The 13,704-nt window shown below is 35.5% G+C and overlaps 2 protein-coding genes across 2 annotated transcripts in view; both read left to right on the top strand.

Moving 5' to 3' along the window:
• The window catches only part of LOC125657618 (ribonuclease H2 subunit B-like), a 28,616-nt gene extending 15,482 nt beyond the window's left edge, over positions 1-13,134 (top strand). Inside the window, exons 2-11 of the mRNA XM_056149004.1 lie at positions 8,388-8,459; positions 8,610-8,717; positions 8,953-9,026; positions 10,790-10,904; positions 11,083-11,147; positions 11,243-11,345; positions 11,637-11,718; positions 11,879-11,924; positions 12,481-12,552; positions 12,849-13,134. Coding sequence (XP_056004979.1) covers positions 8,388-8,459; positions 8,610-8,717; positions 8,953-9,026; positions 10,790-10,904; positions 11,083-11,147; positions 11,243-11,345; positions 11,637-11,718; positions 11,879-11,924; positions 12,481-12,552; positions 12,849-12,947 — 836 coding nt within the window. The 3' untranslated portion in view covers positions 12,948-13,134. The remainder of the gene's footprint in view (positions 1-8,387; positions 8,460-8,609; positions 8,718-8,952; positions 9,027-10,789; positions 10,905-11,082; positions 11,148-11,242; positions 11,346-11,636; positions 11,719-11,878; positions 11,925-12,480; positions 12,553-12,848) is intronic.
• Positions 509-1,881, top strand: LOC125657629 (uncharacterized). The gene has a single exon (XM_048888324.2). The coding sequence runs from the start codon at positions 989-991 to the stop codon at positions 1,370-1,372; it is 384 nt and encodes a 127-aa protein (XP_048744281.2). The 5' UTR covers positions 509-988; the 3' UTR covers positions 1,373-1,881.
• Positions 13,135-13,704: the final 570 nt, after the last annotated feature.

Below are 13,704 nucleotides of genomic sequence, written 5' to 3'. Positions count from 1 at the left end.
TATATCATACTGTGACAGTATTCATAAACACTGTGTCCGATGAAGTCGTATTGACTCATGAAAACCGAATTGAGATGTAGAGTCTGTTATTTTCTGTAACCCCCCCCCCCCTCTTCCCTGAGTTTCTCGGAGTACCTCTTGCATCAGAAGAGCGCAGCCATTGCACGATCGACTTCCGTTTTTCATTTTTTGCCAAACGGAAAAGGAGGGGGGGGGTAGAATCGTTATATTTGGAATTAGTATATGAAAATGGTCTAATTTTTGTTTTGACCTTGAGTGTATTGATTATAAATACACTTGAGTTAAAAGTTTTATATTGATATGACATAAGTGATACTTGTATTTTAAAGTTCGATTGAAACATTTCTATGGATTTTATTTTAAACTGACCGATTTTTGTTTTATATTGCGTTCTTAAGAATTTTATCTTTTTCGATTCTTTGGTATGAAAAGTGCAGTTCGTCCCCCCTTTTCTTCAACGAGATCGAACGATATAGTGGTAATTAATATTATACAATAAACAATGGGGCTTTGGTTTGGATTTAAAAGCACGTCTGTCCTTTGCCACGCTAAACGTAAACTGGCCGCTCCCGTCTTTTGTATTGGCGAACGGTTAAAGATATGAATGTTGGGAGATATGGCTTGTTGACTAAAGGAAAAGACAGGGTCGGACATTTGATAAGGGGAAACGAAAAAGAATGGCGGAGTTGCCATGCCCTTGGAGGATTTCCAGCAGGGCTGTTTTGACATTAGTAAACAAGTCGCTCCTCAGAAAGAAATCGCTGTTTGTCGTGATTGGACGCGTGAAGTGGTGATCGTATTTTGAGTATCATTTTGTGAAAGTTTTTCAAAGTGAATTTTTGTCTTAACATTGAATATTCATGTAATTGACATATTTGTCGATTGGTTTGTGAAGAAAAAGTTAAAGGAAAATTCATTTTTTTTACGAAGAGGTTGTTGTACAAAACCAATTGTGCCTTTCCTAGTCATGACAAAGACAATGGACGTGGCTCCAATGAGCGCGTGTGAACACAGCAAGAATTCCATGTTTTGTTTAGGACCGTGTGAGGCTTGTAAAACCAGATTAGCGGCAGTGGAGGAAAATCGCCCAAACGACAATGAAAATGCCGCGAAAATCAACCAATCAAAACATTCGGGACGTTGTCTCGAGGTACCGCAGCTTCCCGATCACCCAGAACACCACGTTCATTGGTCAGATGAGGATGAAGGGATTAATTCTAGTCATGAACTGGAAACTCGGATTGAACCAGTGAAAAGTCCTGTGACAAGTAGTCGCGAGGACGTCCACGTGAAGCCAATTTTAAAACACAAACCCACATGTGTGGTTGTGGTTCATGTAGATGCCAAGTAATTATTTATTAATTACAAAATACTGGAATACAGTTCATAACATATTTTTGTCTCATCAAACTTGAGCAACAATATAATGCAAGTACGGTGACTTTCAGATTTTTTTTTTTTACATCAAGGTGCAGGCGAATGTGTTTACTTACATGTATATACATATCTTTATAGATACTAGTTCTCAATGATGATATACTGGTGTGGAATAACTTGTTGATGTACTATTCGTATTTTAAGATGTTTACAGTGTATTTCTAACAGTCAATTTGTTACGTTAAGTATGGTTCATATACCCTTGTCCTGCATGCATTTCAAACCACGCTCGGCTTTTCCACAGTCGATTACGAAAACGGCCGAGTATTTACGATTGCTGCTGCAGCTGTTGTGATGCTTTATGAGGGATGGAGAGTTTAAATGGTCTTGTTCATTGTATTGTAACTGGATTGTTGTAGAAATTATATAGGTGTAAATATGTCTCTAGAACTGGAACCAAAATATTTTTTGGAAAAAAATAAACTTTAAAAGTTGATTATATTTAAGGACATATCTGACGTTTCTGATATTTTCTCTTAAATATTTTTATCTCCTTGATAAGAAGAGTTCATGTATGGTTTCTGAAATAGGTTTGAATTTTATATTGTAGTAATATTACAATACTTTTGGTAGCTCAGTGGTTAGGTCACCTAACTAGTAATGCAAAGGACTAGGGTTCGATAACTGATTGTTCCAAAGATTTTTCTCTCCTTTGCAACAGTAATATTCTTTTTCTACAACTTACTGTAGTACACAAGAACTATCTTAACATTTTTACTTGCAAACAACCAGGAACTATCAAGATGTGCTAACTCTAACAGACATGGTAATAATTACACCCCAAGATTTTTTTGTAGAAATGAGATGCTAAAAATTGCAAGTGAATTATTTGTGAAATGTCATGAAAAATTATTTATCAATGAGAAACGTCGCATATGTCCTAAAGACCTCGGAACATTAACTGGCAAGATTGAAAATATACAGCCTAATGTGACTGCCATCTGTTACAGTCGAAACATTTAATGTCACAAATGTTTTCCTATCTTGCTAGTTAATGTTCCACGGCCTTAGACCTCTGTGAGATTCGAACTTAAGATGTACAGATTATCTATCAACCCACTGAGTTAACTAGCTAGGCAACCACTGAGTTAACTAGCTAGGCAATGGAATTAAAAGGACAAGAAACACGTTTTTACCAGAAAGAAAATTGACCATTATGACACTGTGTTATTCTGCCTTAATTATCATCTGTGCTTCACTTGGATGCAAGAAATGTTTGAATTTAAATTTTGTGATCTCTATTCATTTATATTCTCTGCGCAATGATGAAAGAAGAGAGAGTATGTATAAGTGTACAGTATGTATCTCTAAAAGATAATTTTGGAATATAGATATTTGATGATAATGTAAATTTTGTGTAATACGACTTAAAACTTCAAGGCTTTTACATGTGTCATCGTATTTATAAATGAATTAAAACTTTAAAACTATAGTAGAGTGTTGTTGTGTTGCAAGCAGGACAAACTTTGTAGTGTTCCATCGATCTGTCTATCCTTTGTCCATCTGCCCATCCATTGGTTTCTATGTAAGGGTGACTGTTTCTGCCACTCAGATATTCAGATTCAGCTACGTTTGTAATACTACAACAGGGTTTTTTCACACCGTGTTATTTTCGCCTTTCTACACTTGTTGATGGTTTTGCTCCGTTTTAAATTCGCCCAGACACAGTTGTGTTAAAAGAGAGATATGTGAAAAAACCAATTTCGCCCAGTCTTAAATTTGACCACAAACAACAAGGGCGAAAATAAAATGGGGTGGGGGGGGGCAAATATTTCCCAGTATACAGTACTTAAATATGTTCAAGTAGTGCTTGCTTTTAAAAAGGTCACATTCAAGGTCAATATAACAATGCTCAAGGTCGAAGATATTTTTAACATCATTGTGGGGAGGTTCTGACTTGAGATGTATATATAGGTAGTGATTTACTGCAGCTCTTACATCAAAACAATGGGCTAAATGTGAAGAGGGGGAAAACCTGGACACTTTGTCAGAATGGATAAAAAGTATCGGAGGAATATTAAAATCTCAGACGCATTAAAACTAAAATATGTACCATTTCTCCTTCTGTGTTTAGTATAAACTAAAAGTGATGGAAGAGTTAGATAGGTTACAGGAGGAATATGTACTGGTTCCAGCTGATAAAGCTTGTAACAACATAGACATCATTTGTAAGGCTCAATATTACAACTGTATGTTTACAAACTTGGCTCCAATTCCACATTTGGTAATCCAGCTGGTATTCAAAGTTTCTTCAAAAGGTGAAATTCTTCAAAATCACATTTCAGTTTTAAGCACATTTAATATACATATATTATAATTGTACCAGTCAGTGGAATGAATGTGAGTTACCAAGGATACTTGATTCCTAAACTTCGAATATTCCTTACAAAGATATATTGCGGGATCCATTAAATGTTCTACCAAGCCTCCATCTTTAAAGGGGCATGGACACAATTTGATTTGAAAATTTTCAATTTTATTTTTCCATTTTAGTGTTTACAACTAAGGTATTTCTAATGGTCAGCCAAAATTTGAATGTCAGTTGCTGAGTTAGAAGAGAGATTATTTGTTATGCAAAACAAGGCTTATACCTGTCATGTATTTGTTTCATAGGTTAGATATACTAGTAAAATGTTGTTCAAAGCAGATTTTTTTTTTTCAATTTACAAATTAATTTTGAACACAACCCAGTTTCTAGTGTTTGTCACATCTCATTTCGTTTTAAACTTAAGCAATCTATATGCAAACAAAAACATGGCACAAACCTTGTTTACATAACAAAGAATTGTGGGTGCTGTATCTCATTTGTAACCCAAGAAATGACATTAAAATTTTTACTGACCATTAGCAATACCTTATATATATAGTTATAAAGCATTGTAAACATTAAAAATGGAAAAATAAAATTTAGAAAATTTTAAGTTCAAATTGTGTGTCTGCCCCTTTAACTTCTCAGATGTACTGTGCTGCAACATATGCAAGAATCAGATGTGGATTCTTAAGAATTCCAAAGATGAAATCACAAAATTGTTCCAAAATCAACAACATCAAAACTGTATGACAATTAACACCAGCATTCCTCTTGATGAATTAAGATCTAGGCTTTATGACAACTGCTTTTAGACAACTTAATTCTTCTGTAATGAAAAAAGAACTTGAAAATATTCATATCTTATGATCTATCATCCAAAAAACTACTTTGTTAAAAAAAACAGACCTTGAAATAAAAAATAACTCGGAGTTTTTCATCTATTTGATATTTAGATATTTGTATGTGCTTCAATTTGGATATTTTATTGAACAAACAGGATGGCCATAGCTAGCTTCTCAGCTGTTGTCAACTAATCTCATTATGTACCCCATTAGCACCTGCATATGGTGTTTAAGTTTCCCACTAATTTGACTTTTGAGAGCATGTTCTGCATATGATGACTCTTTAAACCAAGACAGGCTATGAACAAATAAGTTGATGTTACTGGGGTTTCAGCAGCCTTGTTTTAAGTCAGCATTTCGCAAATGTTATGGTCGTTATAATAATCTAATTTGCAAATACAAGCTATCACTGGGTCATATGCTGCCCACCCGTGTTTCATACCAATTGTTAAGACCATTCTTTTCACATTGATTTTTACTTTGGATTACAATGTTTACCTGATCAAGATAGATCGGGGCTCATTGAGGGTGTGACCAGTCGAAATGGGATGCTTACTCCTCCTAGACACCTGATCCCACCTAAAACTAATCCAAGACTGTCCTGTTCTCAGTTTTGTATTCTCTATAGGATTTAGGAGATTTGATCACTATTCATTATCTTCACATTTTTCATTTAGAAGGGAAAGTAATCGGTGTTTTGGGTGAGACCTTAAAGTATTGAGGTCCCATGTCACGGCAGATGATGGCACCATGAGAACCCTTTCTGCTAGGACTCTGGGTGCCATGTGATGCTTCAACAACAGGTGGTGACATCTCGAAAGTAAACAATTGTTAAAGGGGCGTAAAGCAAACAACATATCATCCTGATAAACTGGATGTAAAGCAAAACAACACATCATCCTGTCGGACTGGACAACATGAAAGTACAAATGTATTCACTCTTTATAAGAAAATCACACTTCAGTTACAGTAAGATTAAATGTGGATGTAGAGTGAATACATTATATGATTTATATTCTAAAATAATTAAACATGATGTTAATGTTGTGTAATTTACGAAAGAATGTCAAAGTTTGATGTACAATCAGTGAGTGTATATATATATATATTTATATTTATATATTATGCGCGACAGACCTAAGTCGTTAAAACAGGTAGTGACAGTTCCATCGCCAAACGCTCGGCATCAGATGTGAATGTCACGGGTCCTCAGAGATGACCTTAGAAACGGATGTCCCATGCTACTGTGAAACGCTAAAGAACCCACAACTCAATGGCCGTAAGCGCCAAGCATAGGCCTAAATTTGAAGCCCTTCACCGGTTTTGGTGACGTCTCCATACTAGTGAAAAATTCTTGAGAGGGACGTTAAACAAGATACAATCAATCAATCATATATGTTATGTGTATGTGTTTGTCTATATGGGAGTGTTTTATAAATCAGTCATTGTAAACATGTTGTGAATTGGCCCACAGAAGTAACTACCACTCGATACAGTGCAGGGTTTCTCAATGCTTTAAACTGGTAATGAATAATAAAAATCTATTGGCAGTCTTTTTCCCATTCAAGTCGAATCTAGTCTACAAATTTAAACTACAGCCCTAGATTAAAAGTTCTTCCAGAATCCTTTAAATTGTGACAAGGTTGACTTTTGAGATTGTCAACACGACCCCAGACACTGAAGGACATCTGCATGATCTGATAGAACAGGGTATCAGATTTAGTTGATCATCTATTTTAAGTAACACCACAGATAGGCCACAGTATATTTTAAATAGTCAAAAAGTTGTACAGCACAACTCTATTGTTGTGAATTGGATGCACTGATGAGTTCGTTGTTACAAGATAATAGATATCTGGTAATATTAGAATTTGTGTTTTCGGAATATTGATAAACAAAGTTTGTAGAGCATACAATGCTCCTTTTTTTTTTTTTATCAACAGCAGTTAGGATTTTTAAAGAAATTATATATAGAGAATGTTCATTTAGAAACTTCCTTTCCCAGTATAGCAAATAAAGAATTCCAAATGGTTAATACATTATACGTCTTTTTGAACTTGTTGATTTTGGTTTCATTGAAAAGGCAAATAATAACTTAAAAAGACTCAGCACAAATGTATTTAAGAATCTCTTTTGCTTGAAAGGGTTATTTGAAATATGGAATAAACACATTCAAATAACTTGGCTCTGTGTAAGATTACATTTTCTATTTTGGTCTTTAAAAATATTTATACATGTACTCTAAGTGTTGTGCAAATATATCAGTTGTAAGTTTCAGAAGCACTTGATTTAGTGTACGTTTATTTAGAACAATTTTTGCATTTAATCTCTTTTACCTTATTTGAGCAGTCATTTTGTCTGTCTGATCAGTGATGTAAACCTGAAACATATTCATCTTAAGGCACCACAAGTCATTTTCAACTTCAAAATTATTTCAATCATTCTAAGGTAGAATATACTTGTGTTTGTTCAGATTAAGGACCAGTTCTCTTTACAAGGGAAGATGAGAAATGAAAATTAGGCATGATCTGTAAAAGATCTTCTAGAACAGGGAAGTCAAAACTTGCCTGGAAACTCCTTTGTATGAATGAAGAGTCAAGTTTTAGTCCCCCCCCCCCCCCCCCCCCCCCCCCCACCAGGCCAGGATGAGACCACTATAAAACAACTTCCCTAGCCAAGGGTTTACGTTCCGTTCCACTCAGAAACAGGAGTGGATCGTACACCCTTGGCTAAAGCCAATTCAACTTAATTGATAGATTATCATCCCCGCCCACCCCGATATTTTTTTATTTTGCAAAACTTGCGATTTCCAGAAAATGTTCATGTCCAACTCAGGTTTTTACACTTTTTGTTTACATTTTCGGTATAGCAACGTGAAAAGCCACATGAAGAATATGGTTACTTGCATTCTTACGAGCGTAAATCTTGAAGAAGTTTGGTATCTTCTTGTGTTTGAAATTAAGCTTAACCTGGAATGTGAAATAAGCATAGATTGATATCCATCTTACATTAAATGAAGCACTTCTGTTGACAAAAACTCGTTTGTCATTAATATTTTTCTCAGAAAATAAAAATTAAAAAATAAAATCCTCCCACTCACTCTATACTTTTTGGGGACCCTTGATGATAATCTACTAATTAAGTTGAATTGGCCTAATGAAGATGATGATAGGAATTCAGAGGAAGAATATATTGAAAATCATATGTATTGATCTTTTAGGAATCAAAAGGGTTTATTGTGTTTTATTGATATGCACGCAACCTCGTGTAGACTAGAATGAAGTTTGCTTAAAAACCATGGAGCTTAGGGTCATGATTGGGTTAGAAAAACATGATCCCAGGGTCATGATGGGGTTATAAAAACATGATCCCTAGAGTTATGAGGGCACTAGAAAAGAAAAACATGACCCCAGGGTCATGATGGGGCTAGAAAAACATGATCCCTAGAGTCATGAGGGCACTACAAAAAAAACAACATGACCCTAGGGTCATGATGGAGCAAGAAAAAACTCCATGACCCCAAGGTTTACAATTGGACTAAAAAACTGAAATATGGGGCAAGGTAACTCAGGTGAGCAGTGTGGCCCATGGGCCTCTTGTTAATCAAATCATTACATACTTGTGTTAAGATATATCTGTTGTTTTTGTACAAACAAATATAAATTGTATTATGTTGATAAATCATGTACTTTCTAGATAGATTTTAATGATTATAGCATAGGAAGACGGAACTAAGGTGTAAGTACACAGTTTATAGTCATGGTTGTGATTTACAGATACAGTACTCGATATTGACCCCAACAATGAGAGCAGGACAACATTCTGCCGACTACGACACCCCAGAACAGGTAGGAATAACCGGCCGTCATTTCTCTCAATCGAAACCTATTTTATTTTTGTGCTTGGACAGTCATTATTATATCTGTGTTATTCTGGTGTATCTGTCGTTATTTTTATCATTTTCCAATTTCAACTTCTTATTCACTTCTCTTCCACAGAAAAGGGTGCCATGTTTCTCTTTGCTAATAATGACAGAGATGTGTTCGAGGTCTCTGTGTTCTCGGAGGATTGCCGATCGTGGTTGGTTGATAACTCAGTACAGCAGGGTGAGTCCGCGTTCTGTCAGAGAATCCAGGGCGTATTTGGTACAGTGAAATTTGTTTAATTGAGGCAGGTAGTGCCTCACACTACTGTTCTTGATTTCAAAATTTCATAATGCTGATGTACAGGATGTGTTAGAAAATGGGCAATCATTTCTTTTGCCTACCTTTTTTTTTACTACCTATTGACTGATGTGAAAACACCCTGTAACGTATAATTTTAAGATTTGTGCTATTACAGATGGCAGTCTATACATCACTACCCCAGTAGATTGCCTGTTTCTTGTCCTCCCGTACCTTCTAAAGGTGAAAGAAGTAAGTGTCATTATTTGTTAATATCACCTAGTCACTATTATCAAGAATGTATGGAAGGAAAACAAAAACTGGTGTAAATCACTGAAAGAGACTGTTAGTTGTGGAGAAAATTTAGTGACGTTAAGAGACTGTTAAATGTGGAGAAAATTCAGTGATTTGGCTGTAAATATGTATAAATAAAATAGTAAATTACCATTACCTGTCTTCCAACCTTACAAAAAATTACTACTGATCTGCATAGGCACAAGCCACACTCAATACTGACTGACTATATACACAAGCAGCACTCAATACTGACTGTCTATAGACACAAGCCACACACAATACTGACTGACTATAGACAGAAGCCACACTCAATACTGATTGACTATAGATACAAGCCACACACAATACTGACTGATTATAGACACAAGCAACACTCAATACTGATTGACTATAGGCACAAGCCACACTCAATACTGACTGTCTGTAGACACAAGCCACACTCAATACTGATTGACTATAGGCACAAGCCACACTCAATACTGACTGTCTATAGACACAAGCAACACTCAATACTGACTGACTATAGACACAAGCCACACTCAATACTGATTGATTATAGACACAAGCAACACTCAATACTGACTGTCTATAGACACAAGCCACACACAATACTGACTGACTATAGACACAAGCCACACACAATACTGACTGTCTATAGACACAAACCACACTCAATACTGTCTGACTATAGACACAAGCCACACACAATACTGAATGACTATAGACAGAAGCCACACCCAATACTGATTGACTATAGACACAAGCAACACACAATACTGTCTGACTATAGACACAAGCAACACTCAATACTGACTGTCTGTAGACACAAGCCACACACAATACTGACTGACTATAGACAGAAGCCACACTCAATACTGATTGACTATAGGCACAAGCCACACTCAATACTGACTGTCTATAGACACAAGCAACACTCAATACTGACTGACTATAGACACAAGCCACACTCAATACTGATTGATTATAGACACAAGCAACACTCAATACTGACTGTCTATAGACACAAGCCACACACAATACTGACTGACTATAGACACAAGCCACACACAATACTGACTGTCTATAGACACAAACCACACTCAATACTGTCTGACTATAGACACAAGCCACACACAATACTGAATGACTATAGACAGAAGCCACACCCAATACTGATTGACTATAGACACAAGCAACACACAATACTGTCTGACTATAGACACAAGCAACACTCAATACTGATTGACTATAGACACAAGCAACACTCAATACTGATTGATTATAGACACAAGCCACACTCAATACTGACTGACTTACTCAATACTGATTGACTATAGACACAAGCAACACTCAATACTGATTGACTATAGACACAAGCAACACTCAATACTGATTGATTATAGACACAAGCAACACTCAATACTGATTGACTATAGGCACGAGCCACACTCAATACTGATTGACTATAGACGTTAAGTATAACTTCAATATACTATAAATTTATTTGCAAAACAAAGAAAAAAATGGAAATGAAATATATATTATAAGGAAGCAGGATTTAAGTAAGATTTGGTATACTTTGCTATTACACTGGTTTAGCTCTCACAACCAGAGTAATAAATTGAGAGTTTATTGATATACTGAGATATTCTTGTACTTACACAGAGTAATAAATTGAAAGTTTATTGAGTTACTGAGATATTGTTGTACTTACACAGAAAGGAATGTATATGACCCTGGATCAGATTGTGAGCGACTCAGATTACCCAGAATGCCACAGACTTGTGAACACTTCAGGAACTTCAGAGCTGCATCACATAGCCGATATCAAAGGCAAGTGTACTGTTAGAAAATTATTTTGCAAAAATATGAAGATCACAATTGAAATGTTCCAGCCTCCTTATATCATTTCTGTACAGGTATTGTCTGAGGACCAGTGTGTTGCCTTAGTAATTAATTTTTATTTCAAAATACAAAAAATGTCTATATGTATTTTCCTCCACTTTTCCAGGAAGTGATGATTTACAAGCTTATAGATACAGTGAAGAGAAGTCGTTGTCATGGTTACAGTCAAAGGTAAATAATCGTCAAAGTGTTTCATAGAATATAAGTTGCCAGTAGCTGTCTGTTTTTCATTAAAGGTGTAGTTTCATACTGTGCATAATTTGTAGACTGAGCGTTTAGCTGAAAAACTATCAGAGAGGGGGATATGTGTGTCGGGGGCACAGAGCTCTACGTATATCAGAACAAAACGTGCTGCAACAGCATCACAAGGTAAGAATGATTTTCCTTTACACAGACAAATGGCTAATCCCAGAAAGTTCAAATTAAGGAAGTTCCTACTCTTGTATGAGCTGTCTGTATGAAGGGAGATAATCCACGTATAGGTATTTGACATGGAGATATTTTATATTGGAGGCTATGTCAAAATCAGCAATGAAATGTAAAGTTACTTGAGTTTTTCACAGTAATTTATACAAATCTCCATGTGATTTTACTTTTGATATCCATGTCATTAGTAAAGCCCATAATTTTTATTAAGTCTATTTTTTTTTTTAATTTCAGAAGATTACATTAGATATGCTTTTGGAATGATCTGTGACTATTTGCCAGCAGAGATTGGAGAAAAATTCAGAGAATATATGAAGCAAGTATAACTGTATGGGGAATTATAGATATTGAATTGCTGAAGAATTACAAGTAAAATGTTTTAAATTAGTTGGAGAGGTGTAAATGATAGAATTATAAAGAAAAACATTGGTGAATTAGTTTGAGAGGTGTTAATGATAAAATACTGTTTTATCCAGAATCCCTATAGTTGTGGAAAAGAAAGAAAATGAACCTCCATCTAAGGTAAGATACAGGTAAAACAAATCCTCTGTCTGAACAACAACCCGACACAAGTGTTTAAAATCACAGACTATAGGTAAAACAAATCACCTGTCTGAACAGCAACCCCACACAAGTGTATAAAATCACAGAGTATAGGTAAAACAAATCCCCTGTCTGAACAACAACCCAACACAAGTGTATAAAATCACAGAGTATAGGTAAAACAAATCACCTGTCTGAACAACAACCCCACACAAGTATATTAAATCACAGAGTATAGGTAAAACAAATCACCTGTCTGAACAACAACCCAACACAAGTGTATAAAATCACAGAGTATAGGTAAAACAAATCACCTGTCTGAACAACAACCCCACACAAGTGTATAAAATCACAGAGTATAGGTAAAACAAATCACCTGTCTGAACAACAACCCCACACAAGTGTATAAAATCACAGAGTATAGGTAAAACAAATCACCTGTCTAAACAACAACTTGACAAAAGTGTTTAAAATCACTTGTTTAAAATCACTTTAAGGAAACTTTCTGAAGTAATGACAATGCTTCTGTTAACAGAAAGTAAAGCTGGATGATATTACTCCAACAGAGGACTACAGTCAGGGCAGGACCGAGGACAAATCAGCCAAAGTAAGGAACTTCAGTCTTAGAGTTTTATATTTAAACAAGTAAGGAACAGATATTCATGACGAACAGAAGTATTTTATTTAAACTTTTAATTTTTACTTTTGTCTGGAAGATATTCCAGCTGCCTTCTTCATCAGGGTATGAACTGTGACATTTCACTTAGGTATACTTATCATGAAGTGCTAATGCAGTTCATAACCTCATGTTTTGAAAGATGTGATTTATTTTCTGAAATACCTCATTTACAGATAACTACTTTCTCTATCGTGTAATTTACAGATACCTACTTTCACTTTCAGGCCAGTAAGCTAACAGCCGGCCAGAAGAAACTCAGTAAGATAGATAAGTCTGGGATGAAATCGCTAGCTAGCTTCTTCTCTCCAAAAGCAAAGTCTTGATATGAATTAGAAACTGGAAAGAAAAGAGAGAATTTGTTCCCGACATCAGCCTAGTGGTGCACAGGTGGTTGGTGCAAAAGACATCTGGAACAACCATAAGTTCTTGGATTGTTTTTGTTTTTGTACAAATTAGTTGACCTGTGTTTGTTAGTGTGTTCATATATGGCAATTAAACGTTCAAAATGAATTTATGTAGCTTTTTACTTTTTATCTCAAGGTTAAGGAGCCAACACAAACCCAACATCAGGGGCTCATTTCACTACAGTCCTGTAATATTATAACACTACAGAAAGATATGAAGACATGATGTATGGGGTCATGTCAGCATCAACTTTCACAAAGTTTGTGTTGCGACATAATATCAATGGAGCAGATCAAAGATCTGATTTTATGCAGATTGTTTTTACTAAAGATCTTACTAAAGGACTTGTATGGTGGCATATTTCTGCCATCACTTGTCAGATGACTATGTTGACCTGTCAGATAATTATGTTGACTGGTCAGATAATTGTGTTGACTTGTCGAAAAAAAACAAGAAGATTATGTTGACTGGTCAGATGATTGTGTTGATTGGTCAGATGATTATGTTGACTGGTCAGATAATTATGTCAACTGGTCAGATGATTATGTTGACTTGTTGGAAAAAATCCACATTGATCTCTCAATTCTGACATGCTAATGACAGTTTCACATATCTGACAACAACGTAATCTTGACAAGTTGATAAAAAAATCTGACATCGTCAAAAACATCTAAC

The sequence above is a fragment of the Ostrea edulis genome, chromosome 9 (assembly GCF_947568905.1).
Source record: "Ostrea edulis chromosome 9, xbOstEdul1.1, whole genome shotgun sequence".
Taxonomy (NCBI): domain Eukaryota; kingdom Metazoa; phylum Mollusca; class Bivalvia; order Ostreida; family Ostreidae; genus Ostrea; species Ostrea edulis.
The sequence above is the reverse complement of the archived record's forward strand: the minus strand, read 5'-3'. Positions and strand labels throughout refer to the sequence as shown.

Bases quoted from the DNA above. Each gene is read 5' to 3' on its own strand.
- LOC125657629 (XM_048888324.2), top strand. From the start codon at position 989: ATGACAAAGACAATGGACGTGGCTCCAATGAGCGCGTGTGAACACAGC.